The 14,707-nt window shown below is 31.6% G+C and overlaps 1 protein-coding gene across 1 annotated transcript; it reads left to right on the top strand.

The window, feature by feature from the left end:
- Nucleotides 1-1,925: 1,925 nt before the first annotated feature.
- Nucleotides 1,926-7,107, top strand: LOC125855957 (putative late blight resistance protein homolog R1B-23). The gene is made up of 4 exons (XM_049535593.1): nucleotides 1,926-4,590; nucleotides 4,695-5,752; nucleotides 6,800-6,862; nucleotides 6,944-7,107. The coding sequence occupies exons 1-4, from the start codon at nucleotides 2,033-2,035 to the stop codon at nucleotides 7,105-7,107; spliced, it is 3,843 nt and encodes a 1,280-aa protein (XP_049391550.1). The 5' UTR covers nucleotides 1,926-2,032.
- The last annotated feature ends 7,600 nt before the right edge of the window (nucleotides 7,108-14,707 follow it).

Genomic DNA, 14,707 nt, shown 5'->3' with positions numbered 1-14,707 from the left:
TTTTGCTAGAGTCTTGAATCAAAGACTCCATTGTGCTCCCAAAGTTCACTCCATTGTGCTCCCAAAGTTCATGCAAGTAGAAAGAGGGTAAAAAGATTAGTAGACTATTCAACTTTAAACAATATACTAAATAAGAATAGATAGAACTAAGTAAGGTTACACTTCAAATACATTATTTTAACACGTAAATAAGCATGAGAGCCAAACAAAATGATCACTTTTGTAATTAGTGACTTTCGAACACAACATCAAAGCAACTATATATTTTAAACATCATTTAAGCACTATATAAAATCAAACAAGATTTTTATTTTTTACACATGCCACTGCTTACAATTTTTGAAGAAAACACGTAACATAATCTAAGAGAAATTCAAAAACTCATATTTATGGATATATAATATAGAGGGTTGCAAATATTAAGGAATAATAATGACTTACAATTTATTTTTTAAACTAAAACAAAGTAAAATTATATCCCTTAAGCAATGTTTCTGCATACAATCCAATGAGCTGAATTTTCTTAACACACCAAAAGATAATCAATTTTAAAAAAAAGATTTCGTGCAGCTGACTCATCCCAATCACTTTTAAAGGTTAAGCTAACTAGACGTGAAAGGAGAGCATCAGTTTTATAATAGCTAACTAAGAGAAATTGATTGATATACGACATTCTTAAAATAGAAGAGCACATTATAAATCATGTAGATAGAAACAGAGAAAACATGGGAGGCGAGTATAACCTGTTGCGGGGCAGTGAACGAGGTGCTTCGATCGAAGGTAAGCTCAAACCAAGACTAACTCGAGCAAACTTACAACCAGAGATTTGGCTGAGATCGCAACAGAATTAATTTTGAGAGCAAAAGACAGTAGTTCAAGACGCTATCGGGGCAGAAGAACTTCTTTTCGTAAGAATGAATGTCAAGGCTATTATCAAGGTCCAAAAAGTCCCCCTAAAACGAGTGGAATATGTTGGTATTTATAGCCATGATACGTTATCAAATTAGAAGCGCAAAAATTACAAATTAGAAGAAAGGAGGGTCAAAATTCGGTGTCAACAATGACAATGGATGAAAATTATCAATTTCAATAATTTCTAGCTTGATATAAAAAAATAAAAGACAAAGAAGCTCATTTTGAACTACGTAATGCATTAATAGAACATTTATGGGAATACCGTAGTGATCTAAAAGTTGAATATTTATGTAGAATTTAAAATAATTTTTTCAATTATGTAATGTTTATTTAATTGTATTTCATTAATGATTTCACTTTTATTTGTATTATACATTATTATGTATAATATTTGCTAGTAATTTGTATTATTTAAAAAACTATGGTACAAAATAATTTTATATTAAATGATTATAAAAGAAAATAATATGAATTATATATGGTGAATGTTTTAGAAATAATTTGTTTTATGAAATAAGAAAATATAAATGAAATAACAAATAATAATATAATATTGAAAATAGAAAAAAAGATTCATTTTTGATGTAAAATTTGATGCAGTAGATTGGAGTTTATTACACAAAAAATAGTACTGACACCTAATTTGGTGTTTGGGTTGGAGATGCCCTCAAAATATCTATTTTGTATGTTGAAAAAAGATGAAAATATATTGTATTTTGTATTGTAATTGTAATAAATAATAAAGTGATGGTGTGGGACCAAGTTTTACTATGACCAAGTATCCATGGTTACCTTATCTATATTCCTTATCCACGTTGAGGATTCAAAACAAGGGATTTCGATAGAATTAGACTGATTTTTAAAATTTAGATTAATTTAATATGTTAAAATTTAAATTTAAATATTTGAATATCATGAAAAGGTATAATAAATTATAATTTTTTTCTCATTTTAATATAATGAAAAAATATATTATATGTAATATCTATCAAAATTTATATAGTTAAGAATATGGAAAAATGCCAAAAAGTCTCACCTAGATTAAGAAAATCAAAGAGAAAGAACCTTGTTGAATTTAACAATTTCACGGCAGTTTTTGGTTAGTCTACCGCCTTCAATGAACTATCAAATTCTTCAATCTCTGCAACATGTTGAAGATAAATGGGGTTTAGATATGCCGGAGAGTTTAGAGGATGGAATCAAGTTCCTTAAAAGAGAGTTTACCTTCCTTGATTTGTTTCTCAAGTTACAGAAATTCATAGATTTTTCCTACAGGTTTGGAATCGTACTCAACGTTTATACTCTGTTTAAGGATGCTGCCATCGACTTTGAAAGGAGCAGTGAGATCGATCAAGTTGTTCGTGTTACCAATCAATTACAAGTCAAAATTCAGAAGACTAAGTTGGAAATCAGATCTGAATACTTATTTCCAAAAGTCAACAAGGATGGTAACTTTGTTGGTAACCCCGAATTTGTAATCGATTTCATTGATACTGTTGTACTGAATCTGGGTAATTTATTGAAGGTTTATTGTTCTAGTTCACTACTTTTTGTTCGTGGACCTAACAAAGAGATCCGCGATGTTTTTAAGGAGTTGAAGTTATTGAGAAATTTTGTATGCTTTATTACGGACAGATTCATAGAGAACAGGTTCACAGAGAACAGGTTCATAGAGCTGAAAAGCCAACATATTGATTTCTTGATTCATGTTTTAGAGGTGACCAGCCACGCTGCAATGGTTGCCTGGTTGTATCTCCCAAGCAATGACAACGAAAATCAGGAAACGAATGGTTTGCTTTCTGATCATCTGAACATGAAGATTAAGCCCATTGACCCAAGCATCCGCAAGATCTATATTGATGTGCTGCAAGCTCTACGATCAGAATGGTGGCCAATTGTTCAAATTGATCTTATAGCTGGCTTTGTGGAGACTCTCCAACACAACTTGAAGGCACTATCAGTTTGTAATCCCAATTCTCATCAAATATCAGCTCTTCAGGAGATGCTCAACCTCTTAATTGCCAATCTGTCCATACAAGATGGTATTTTTATGAATAAGGATATCAGTACTGTGATGATTGATTCCGGAATACTCGTTTACTCGTTGTGTGAAGATGTGGTGTTAGGGGAAGTGACTATTGATTTGCCAGGTACCATTGAGCGCATCAAGATATTGATCTACCACATCATCCGGAAGGAGTTCCAATCTAGTTTGCCAAGGATTCATGGACTAGGCTATGTTGATTTCGTCTTAAGCAATTTGAAGGAGTTTCAAGACCGTTATCCAGATTCACTTGCTTTTATGAAGGCTCAACTTGAAATAATTCAAGCAGAACTGGAGAGCGTGCAACCTTTTCTGAGGTTTGTTGCAGAACAACAATACAATATTCACGACAAACTTCAGAATAGTGTGGCTCTACTGATTGGCAAATCATATGAGATAGAATATATCGTTGATGCTTGTGTGAGGAAAAGAGTTCCGGACTGGTGCCTCATGCTTTGGCTCTTGGGCATTAGTGCGGAGGTTGCAGAGATGCAACAAAAGAAACTGTTTGAGGTTGACTTAGTGTCGCCTTACACCATTGTTACTGATCCTTCCAGTAAGTCGTCAGAATTGGAAAAAGTGCCAGGGTTCAAAAAAGAAATTATCGGTTTTGAAGATGAGATCGGAACATTGATAGATCGACTAACACGAGGATCCGGAGAGCTGGACATTATCTCCATTGTTGGTATGCCTGGAACGGGAAAGACAACTTTGGCCAACAGACTATATTCTTATGGTTCAGTTGTCTCTCACTTTGATATTCGTGCATATTGTCACGTGTCTCCAGTATATTCGGACAGGGACCTAATATTGTCTCTTTTGGCGATGCTACATGTTTCTATTGATGAGACCTCTCTTCTTGGTGAAGAGACTGATGAATTAAAAGATATTCTTTCCAGAATTTTACATTCCAGGAGATATCTTATCCTCCTTGATGACGTATGGGATCACAAGGCGTGGGATGATTTAAAATGTTGTTTTCCTGATGACAATAAAGGAAGTAGAATTCTTCTTACAACGAGAAATCATGATGTTGCCGATTATGTTAAATCAATGAATAAGCCCCATCATCTTAGCTTGTTGACCTACGAAGAAAGTTGGGAGCTACTAAAAATGAAAGTGTTTGGCAATGGAAGTTGCTCTCCTCTCCTTGAAAAAGTTGGGCAAGAAATAGTAAGAAAGTGTGGAGGTCTGCGGTTGTCAATTGTTTTGGTGGCTGGCATTCTATCAAAAATTGAGCAGACAGAAGAATGTTGGAGTGAAGTGGCTAAGCATTTAGGTATCAATATGTCAAGTGCCTTAAATGACATCATAGAGCAAAGTTACCAACATTTGCCCTATCATTTAAAGTCTTGCTTTCTTTATTTTGGGACTTTTTTAGAGTTCAAAGAAATCAATGTTTCAAAGTTAACATGGATGTGGATTGGAGAAGGATTTGTTAACGATCTTGAAGGTAAGAGTTTGCAGGACATAGCGAGAGGTTACTTGGAGAATCTAATTAGAAGAAACCTAGTGATGAATGCTAAGAGGAGTTCTGATGGTAAGGTCAAAGCATGCCAAGTTCATGATCTATTGCTTAATTTCTGCAAGAAAAAAGCAGCGGAAGAGCACTTTCTATCATGGATAAAATGGTAAGAGATTAATTAATTGTGCTTTATTTGTTCAATCAATCAAGTATTTCAGTTATATTTGAAAATGAGTTTATGATATATTATACTAATTGATACATACACAGGGACCAAAACGATAAATCTTTGTTAGGTATATCCTCTCGCAAGCAGGTCGCTCAACGTCGTCTGGCCTTCTACTGTAAAGAGGAGAATCTTGTAAAATGGAGTTCGTCTTGCTGTCTTGTTGACTCTGTACATTTCGGGGAAGACAAAAGAACAAATGTCTCTAGTCGCCAAGTCCCACAAATTTTTTACAACTTCAAGTTTCTTAAAGTGTTGAATTTGGAGTCCACTGTTATCAATTCCTTCCCAACGGTGCTAGTTTACTTGAGGTATTTTGCTGCACAAACTGATCAGGATTCAATTACATCGCTCATTGCCAATCTTTGGAACCTTGAAACGCTGATACTCAGGCCAACAAAAGGAAAATTGAAACTACCCGTTACAATTTTTAAGATGGTTAGATTGAGACATTTGTGCATCGATAATGCTTATTTCACTTTAAATGGTGTGGAAGGATTAATTGAGAAGTTGAAAGTTCTTTCCACTCCCTGCTTTTCATGTGCAAAGGATGTGGAATTGGTAGTGCAAAAAACACCAAATCTTCGGGAACTGAGATGCTCATTGGTTGATTTTAGACAAGAATTTTTACCTCGCTTGAACTTCGTTGAGACGCTTGAGATTCATTTAGCAGCAGATTCAACTGTAAGTGGTCCATACATCTTCCCAGCAACGCTCAGAAATTTGACACTATCCAACTTTTTCCTAGGCAGTTGTCATGAATCCAACATTTCAATGCTTCCCAACCTTTGCACACTGAAACTGGTATCAATTTTCTTTGACAATGACGAGTGGGAAGTGAGAGATAGCGAGTTCTTGAAGCTCACGGTCTTGAAGCTAGTAAAATGTGAATTTCTTGAAGAATGGATTGTCTCGAATTTGGCCTTTCGTATCCTTGAACATTTGGTTTTGCGTGAATGCCCATATCTTAAGAATATCCCTTTTTGTTTTCGAAACAAGTTGCTATCCGTCAAGGTGAAGTCGTGCAGCGAATCTGTTGAGCGGTCAGCCACATATATCAAAGGATACCAGAAGATGATGAAGCACAGAGATAAGTTATCAGGTATGCTACTGAGAAAATGCAATTACATGTCACTCTCATTTACTCACCTTTAATTGTATTTTTGTTTATTAAAAAAAAAGTAATTTCCTTAGAATTCCTAATATTTCTTTTGTTTGGAGCTGTATAATTCTTATTTTTGGTCAAATATCTTGAAATAGTAGTAGATGATAAAAACTACGCATAGATTTTGGAAATAAGATACTAGTATCACCCTGAACTATCTCCAGAAATCTAGCGATACACCTAATTTTAATTAACTTCTTATTATACCCGAACTCATTTATTCTGTATTTTGTGCTCCGTGGAGCCAAAATCCAATTCAATTAGTTGTGGTGATTGATATACACGCATCGCCACAACTATATATATTTTCTTTAAAAATAAAAATCTTCTTATTTTTCTTGCCTTGTATTTAAAATAAGTTAATACAAGTAATTTTTTATTTTTTTGGCTTGCATTTAAGTTTTCTCAAAGACACGTAACTTTTTTAAATTTTCATTTACCTTGTATTTAAAATATTCTCATACACAACATAGTTTTTATTTTTTCTTTTACTATCATTCATTGTTTTTTTTTACTTTTCTTCTATTGATTTTGTTTATGAAAAATTACATAAATATTTTTTTAAGATCCTAATTTACAATACATAAATCTACTATTAAGTAATGAGAAAATTACGCGACTAAGTAAATATATATTACTTAATTATTTAACATAATTATATAGTCTGAATAATTTACTACTCGTCCCCAACTATTAATCGTATTTGCATGGGCCACACTCATTTTTGTATAATTCCATTTCCACATTATACAAAGTTATATATCCATAATCTTTTTACTTATTTTTTTCCTTAATTCATTCGAACACAATCAGATTTCAAAATCTTAAAAATTTCTTCTTTCCCTCTTAAATCATGCAACCAAGATTTCGGTTCAATTTCTGGTTTCAATTTTTTTATTTTTTTTATTTTTCTTGTTGCTGTTTCAATCTTCTTTTTTTTTATTTGTATTTATATAAAATACTGATTTCTTTTGGTTTTCCCAGTTTTTCCCTTAGATGCCAACAAAATCATGGATGAACAAACTCCTTTCAGGAGAATCACTCCAGGTATACTAATGCATCCAAAAAAAATAGACGATTGTTCATCTTTTTCTTTGGGTTTAATTCAAGATTTTCAAGAAATTGCAGGATCTCTTGCTAAATCTCGAGTTGATCAACAAAAAATTACATCATTGCCCAAGAGGGGCACCATAGCGAGGAAAATAGCTATGGATTTAAAAGGGTACATATCAAAATCATCCGAAGAAGAACATATCGTATCTGATTCATTGGACCAACAAGGTGGGGAATAAATTAAGGTAAATTGTATAAATTAATTCGTATATTTTGTTGATGTTGTTCTTGGTATTTTTGAATAGCAGTACAATTTTTTTTTATTGACACCCAGGTTTTTCAGATTTTTAGTTGTAAATAGCTTCATGTGTATTTTCAATTAATTTTTATGTTTAGATGTTTTACGATTTGTTGAGATATTTCATCTGTATAAATTATGAAAAATTTATTATTTGTATAATTTTCGAAATTTTATATAGTTACTATGTTCGTATATTTGACCAGTCCCTATTTTTTTTGTATATTATCAACAAGTATATGTTCCAACTAGAGCCGTCAATATAGGCTATGCCCGTTGGGCCGGCCTGGCCTAACCCCGTGATTTGATAGGGTTGGGATACAATTTTAGAGCCCATGTAAGAAAAAGGCTTTTTAGTCCGGCCTGAATAAGCCTGCCGATTTGTGGGGCTTGAGAAATATGAATAGGGTCGTCCCGTCGGCCAAATAAAAATTAATTAAAAAATAAAAAATAAAATAGAGTATTAAAAATAACAAGAGTTTAAACTCAAAATCAGTTTAAAGTTTGAAAGATTACAATCTAAATACAAATTATGTTTATAAAATATGTATTACATAAAATAAAAATTCCCTAAAATTTCTAGTAATCACTACATAGGCCGTAGCCTATGGAATATTGTCATAGTTTTTGTATTTTATTATGATCATTGGAAAATAATTAGGTTAATATTTTTATTTAGCTATTTATGCTTTTACTTGAAATCAAGCTTAATAAATATTATAAAGATAATTTTATTTGTGGATTTGATTAACAAGTAGTAACACTAACACCATGTAATATTATCTTGTCGATATTTATGATAATATTTTTAAATTATAATTTAATTTAAAAATTTATAAAAAAATATACTTTTACGAAAAGAGGGCTGTCCCTGCAACCCCGTAGCCCACGTACTTGTGGGCTGGGCCGTTCATTTTCTGGCCCACACCAAAATGGGCTAGCCCGACTTGGCCTGTCAAATTTCAAAGCCTGTATGGGTTAGCTCGGATGGAGTGGGCCAGCCCATATTGACAGCTCTAGTTCCAACTTATATTTGTATAATTTCAGCATTATTGAGGTGTTTGTTTAATTTATTTTGTTATATTTTTTGTGATATGTATTTCTATCAATACATTTCATATTATGTTGTATACAATTCTATGGATTTAGTGTATCAATGTTTATTGCGGTTTTTTTTTAGACCTTATTTGTATATTTTCAACAATTATATACAATTACTTTTTTTGTATTTGTATATTATCAACAAGTATACGCTTCAACTATATATATATACTAGATATGAAATGCCCGTGCTATGCATGGGCCCAACGTGTATCATTTTGAAAGAACAACTACTGACTTTTCTCTTTTGTAGTTTGATTATCATAAACAAATATTGTTGCTATACAATAAAAGGGCATAAGCTGTAGTAATATTGACAAACTATTTTTATAAATACTGAAAAGTTTCCGAAGTACAAATGCCACGATAAATATGTCATTAGAATTTCTCTTATGCTCAATTGACGATGCTCCCTAGTAGAATTTGAGATCAAGGAGAGGGAGCTACACGAGCACTTGCAAGAGAGTGAGCTGCAGATCAAAAAGTTATATAAGCTCTATTATAAAGTCATACTTAGCAGTCATACGATGATATTCATTTTCTGAAATAGCTCATAGATTTTAGTGGTAGTTCGATTTGGTATTTGCTACAAGATACAAGATATTTCTTTAGCTTAAGCCTTCTCTTATCAATAGTTATTATTCTTGCAGCACAAATATATACTCAAGCATATATTATATATTCAAAGTAAACATAAAAAGCTTAACGGTGGTAAAACACTCACCTTGACGCCTCGTTCGTCTACTTTCTTGTAATTGTAGGCATAATAGACAAGTTGACATTTTCTTATTGTCTCTACACTGCAACGACTCTTTGGTAGACAAAATCTTCCAGTTAAGGGAACTTCAATTGGCCAAACAAAATTGTCCTGTTCTTCTCCACATCTAAGTGCCTTCACGATCAAATAAAAATATTTTGGCATAATACATATATTGACCCCTAAACTTGGCTTCAAATTTTAACTTTGACCTCCAACTTTCATAATGCACAAATAGGCACTTTAACTATCCTACCTTTAAATAAATAAACACGCGATTTTTGGAGCCAAAAGCGTGAAATGCAAGCGCTGCCACGTGTATTAGTGACCCACTCAATGGCTGCCAACTATTCAATGCATGTGGGCCCGTTTTCCTGTCTATTTGACACCTTTTTAATTTGCCATGCATTTATTTTAATGGATATGGACCCCACCTCACTAATTCCATTCCCTTCTCTTTATTTTTGCCTCACAACTTCTTCCTTCACTTTCATTTTGTGGTAAATTAATATTTGAAAATGTCAATTATTCAATTTATAATTTATTTGTCTTATTTCTTTTTTTAATTTATGTGTATTCAAAGATTACATTTAAGATACTATAAATTATTAGACTTAATATTTAAAAAAATTTATTACAAATTTGAAAATTACGTAATATACACTATTAATTACAATAATTACTAATTTAAAATATTTTTTCAATCTAATAAGAGCCTACAAACACACTATACGTTATATTTAAAAGTACTATAAATCATAATTAAAATATATTTTTTTTAGAAAATTTTTTGTTGACTCTTGAAATTCTATCGGTGACACATGAATTTGAATAGATGGAACAATATATATTATTGAAAGTTAACAATACTATAAGTTATTCGAAAATGACGTTAATGATTTTTATAAATTATAACAAATTAGCAACTAAAATATTTTTGAAAAAACATACAAAAAATTAGTTGATGAATCAGCCACCACACCGTGGACATGTATGCTTTTTGTGATTAAAATTGAGTTTAAGGGTTATTTTGGTCATTTAAGGATTTTTCTTTAAACTTCAAGCTTTATTAATAGTGATGTATTCATTTTAGAGTTAACATGAACATTTACTACCATATAAATATATAAAATTTATTCAAATTTAAAATTTAAAACTATTTATTTAACGTCAATTAAAAATTAACTTTTAAATTAATTATTAGCACGGGCTCTTCATCACTAGTATATAATATAATAAGCGGGAATAGAGAGGACGTTGGGGTCGACACGTGTTCCTTTTTCCTTCTGGACAAAAAAAGACTATACAGGCAGGAGGTCAACCTGTAAAAAAAAAGGGGGACCCATATTTTACTATTGAAGGATGCGTGTTTCTTTTAAATTTCTTTTACCATACTAAATAATTGTATAAAATATTATAAATCACGATAATTAATTACTTAAATATTTAAAAGATATAAAAATATATAAAAGATCTGATTGACTCTTCAAATTTTACCGGTGACGCATAAATTCGGACAAATGAAATAATATATATTATTTGAAAATTTCTTAGAAAGTACTATAAATTACAGTAATTAACAGCTAGAAATATTTCAAAGACAAAAAAAATTGATTGAATCTCAAAAAAAAAAATTAGTACTACACGTGTTCCTTTTTCCTTCTTGCCAAAAAAAAACTTCATTATAATTTTTTTTCATAATAACAAAAATTTTTATTAAATGTCACTTGCATTTTGCAGTAAACAACAAATAATGCAAAAAAGAGGGGAAAATTGTTGAAAAAAATATAAAAAGGGTTTAATTGTCCTTTCAATACTTTTTTTACTGTTGACGCCCAGAATTTTTACATCTGACGCGCCTAATTTGAGTGTATTTCACGCATTTTACCAGGTCGGATCCGAGTGTTTTTTTGTTTAAGTTTTGGATAGTTAAAGTGCCTATTTGTGCACTTACAAAGTTAAAGGTCAAAGTTAAAATTTGAAGCCAAGTTTAGGGGTCAATATATGTATTATGCCAAATATTTTCAATCAAGATAACGTACACTACTCCTCGAGAACTCAAAATTTTCACTACCATGCATTATTTCACTATCACAATTCATAGTGAGCATTCACTGAACTGTCTTCCTTTTTCAATAATTTTGTCCAAAATTCAAATACCCATAAACTAAAAAATTATACTGGCATTTTAGTAGTTGTGACAATCTTAGTCCATGAAATAGTGAAAGAAGAAAACTTTCATTAATATAGCCCTTCTTTGAATTTTTTATTTTTTTTATTAAGTCGACGTCTATCAGAAACAACCTCTCTACTACCATCTAGTTTATATTTGGTATATAGTTCAAGAAAAAGTCTCCGATTGTCAAATGTATCACCAAAAGATGAGGACTTAAAATAACAAAAGGATCACATGTTCCAAACTATCAAATTATTTAGTACGTCAAATATTGATCGACGCTAGATCTCTTAATTTCTTCAGTGGGCATGATGATAAAATTCACATGAAATTGGTCCTTCATGCAAGCTGCTAGAGAAGACGACAAATAGAAGAAGAGGAGATCCAAAAAAGAATTAGAAAAGTCATGTCGGAGAGTACCTACAATTTCCAAATGATGTTTTAAGATAATCAAGTAAGAAAATTTATCTCCTGTGGTGGTCACCAGTAATGACATGTCCCATACTCAAACAAACTTTAAATTAAGCTAGCATTTGATCAAAATCTTATCTTCAAAAGAGAGGCATAGTTAATAAAAATTTATTACACAAAACAACAAAAAAAGGATGTGTCTACTACATATCAATTGCTTGCTTGGTACTATCATGTGATGTATTTACTTCAAGGGATAGCCTCGCTAGTTATTATCAGCCTCCTTTATTTGTGGTCTTCACGAAAACATCAGGACCTGTCAGATAACGTCATCAAGACAAGAAATTACTATGTTTGTGAGAATGTATATAGAAAAAAATGTCATGTTGAAATAAATAAAAGTGTAGATAATTTACCTAGTATTTGATATATTCAAATAGAAGAAAGTTCTTTCAATCACCATATTTCTACCCCCAGACCATAGTCTAAGTATCTGTACTTGGATCTGTATCCCTATATCCTGAAATTAAGATCATGAAAAATCCGACCTCTAAATTCACATCGATATCGAATACCCTCACCCAAATCCGAGCAACTTAGGTGGAAAGCAAAAGAGCTCTGCCCTAATATATCAGACTACATGAAGAACTTTGCATCTTTTAAGTTTAAAAGTACAAAGTATACAACACAAAGATGAAAAACAATTGCTAGAAAAGCATTATCAAACCTTTTTGCAACTAAAACAGTTCTACAGGACTATATAGGACTAAAACCATTCACCTTGCCACATTTATTTGAAAATTAAAAAAAAAAACAATCGTTAAAATTTCTACAAAGCTTACCAACTGACAACTAAGTTATTCTATAGAAATATCAATAAAGTTTGTAGATGAAGGATCAGATCCTAAAACACTAAAAAAGAAAATTGTCTTTTCGCTCACCTCTCTTTTTATGTCTTTGAAAGAAAATACTTAAAACAACTTCTGTAATAAGTTGCATATTTCACGATTTAATTCAGCTAATCTGTGATTACATGTGTTTGATATGATTGAAGTTATTTTGCGTCCACTTCCTATGAACACACTAAAGATCATAACTGTCCAAATATTTTCGATACAGAGCCTACTTTAAATACTATGGCACATTCACTTGATGCTAGCAATTAAGATCAAGATTTGCATCAACAGCAGAAACAACACCAAATACCACTACATATTAACAAAATCCTAAAGACAGTGACATCAACTATGTTTTTACATAGTGAATAGATCAATTTCACCATAGTAACTCTAGCGACATAAAATAGACACCAAAACACAATTAAAAATTTCTGAAATAAAAACCCATAAATTTCAAGTTTTCATACGACAATTCAACTCTAACTCAGCTGCACTTCATACATAATGATCCCAATAAGAAGATTGTTATAAGCTAAATCAATAGATTGGGGAATCGATTCATACCTATACCAGCAGCCTCATATTCTTCTATCTTTTGTGGCTCAGCCAGAATTTCAAAATATGAAACACCAAAGCTTCTAAGGAACGAAGCAATCATCATAACATTTGAAATACTACAAGTTCAGATTACCACTAAATAAATCAAAAGCTAAAATATAAGGTGTTTTCAGGCTTGTCATGCCACTATTACAAAAACAACTTTTATCGGCTAGAAACACCTTATATTTTCTTGATAAATATGTATTTATGACAGCGGCTAGAAACACTACAATAAATGTCGTGATTATTTATAACGGTTGGCTAAGCAAACTCTTCATAAACAATCACGAAATTTGTTGTGATTTTTGGTTGTCTAACAATTTCTTAGTCAACCGTGATAAATGTCAGAACACAGTACTTTGAACAAGTGAAACATTTTCTTCTCTTTGTTGCGATAACAAGCTTCTGCAATGTCCCTGCATTCTTTAATAGAAACTTCAAAGGATCGAAAATCTTACAAACCTCTGCTTCAGACCACGTCTTCAAACGTGTCATTAGGCAGCTGACAATTTAACATTTTTGAAATTGGAAAATAGTGTTTGGAATCCAACTCGGCAAATTGATATTATCTACTTTGGCAAAATATCTTAGCTTAAGCTAGCAAGGGATTCGTAGAACTCGAATTTGATGTGTATGTTGAGTGACTCTAAAAGAGGCGAGGTTCGCAAAAGGCTGGCTACTCCATACATACTATACTTTGTTACATGCATTTATAGAGTTAGACATTTGCGTCTCAATTCTGAAAGCATCACCCCGTCAAGTTTTTTGATAACTTAGAATGGAGATGTTCAACTTATGAACTATATATATATATATAGTTGACTGAGCAAAAAAGAAACATCTCAATCTTTTGTAGGAAACTTTCATGACCTCCACACATCAACAAGTATAAGTGTATATTATTTAGTATTAAATAAGTTGCTTGTAAAGTTTTAAAACATTGTAAGGTCAAGATCCAAAATTATGTATTTTGAGTTCTTTACACACCCACGGGTATAAAAATCATTTATATGCAACCATAAAAAACGTAAAAAAGAAAGAGGAGTTAGGATGAAAAAATTGTACCAATATCTTAATACATGAATCACCGATCGATGTTCAATTAAGGAAAACTAATGTGACAGTATACTTATGCTATTATTAGGTTCTTAAAAGAATAGTAAGATTTATTATATTTGAAAAATATGAAAAGAATTGAAAGATTCGTTTAGTTGATTGACCTAACCTTTTGCCTCTTAGGTTTTTTTTCTTCAAATCTTCAACTCAATTCTTTGATAGTTTTGTGCTCAATTTTCAAATTGAGAGTAGAAAATGAATACTAGAGAAATTGGGATTTGGGAGTGGTGGAAGGCCAAAGGAGAGACGAGAATAATCCAGAAGCAGAAAGAACATAGTCAAAAGAGAAAAAAACTACCGTCACTTTTGATTTAAATATCAAAATTAGAAATCTGTCAACTTTTGTTGTACAATGTACAATAAAATTCAGCTGTGGTCGTCCTTACCTTTCATGCTTTGAAGCATATAAATATGAAAACTTCCCCGACTGCGTGAGTTTAATGTATGCTTTTAAAAAAACAATTACTCCACAACTTTTCTC

This window comes from Solanum stenotomum, chromosome 2 (assembly GCF_019186545.1).
Source record: "Solanum stenotomum isolate F172 chromosome 2, ASM1918654v1, whole genome shotgun sequence".
Lineage (NCBI taxonomy): Eukaryota > Viridiplantae > Streptophyta > Magnoliopsida > Solanales > Solanaceae > Solanum > Solanum stenotomum.
The sequence above is the reverse complement of the archived record's forward strand: the minus strand, read 5'-3'. Positions and strand labels throughout refer to the sequence as shown.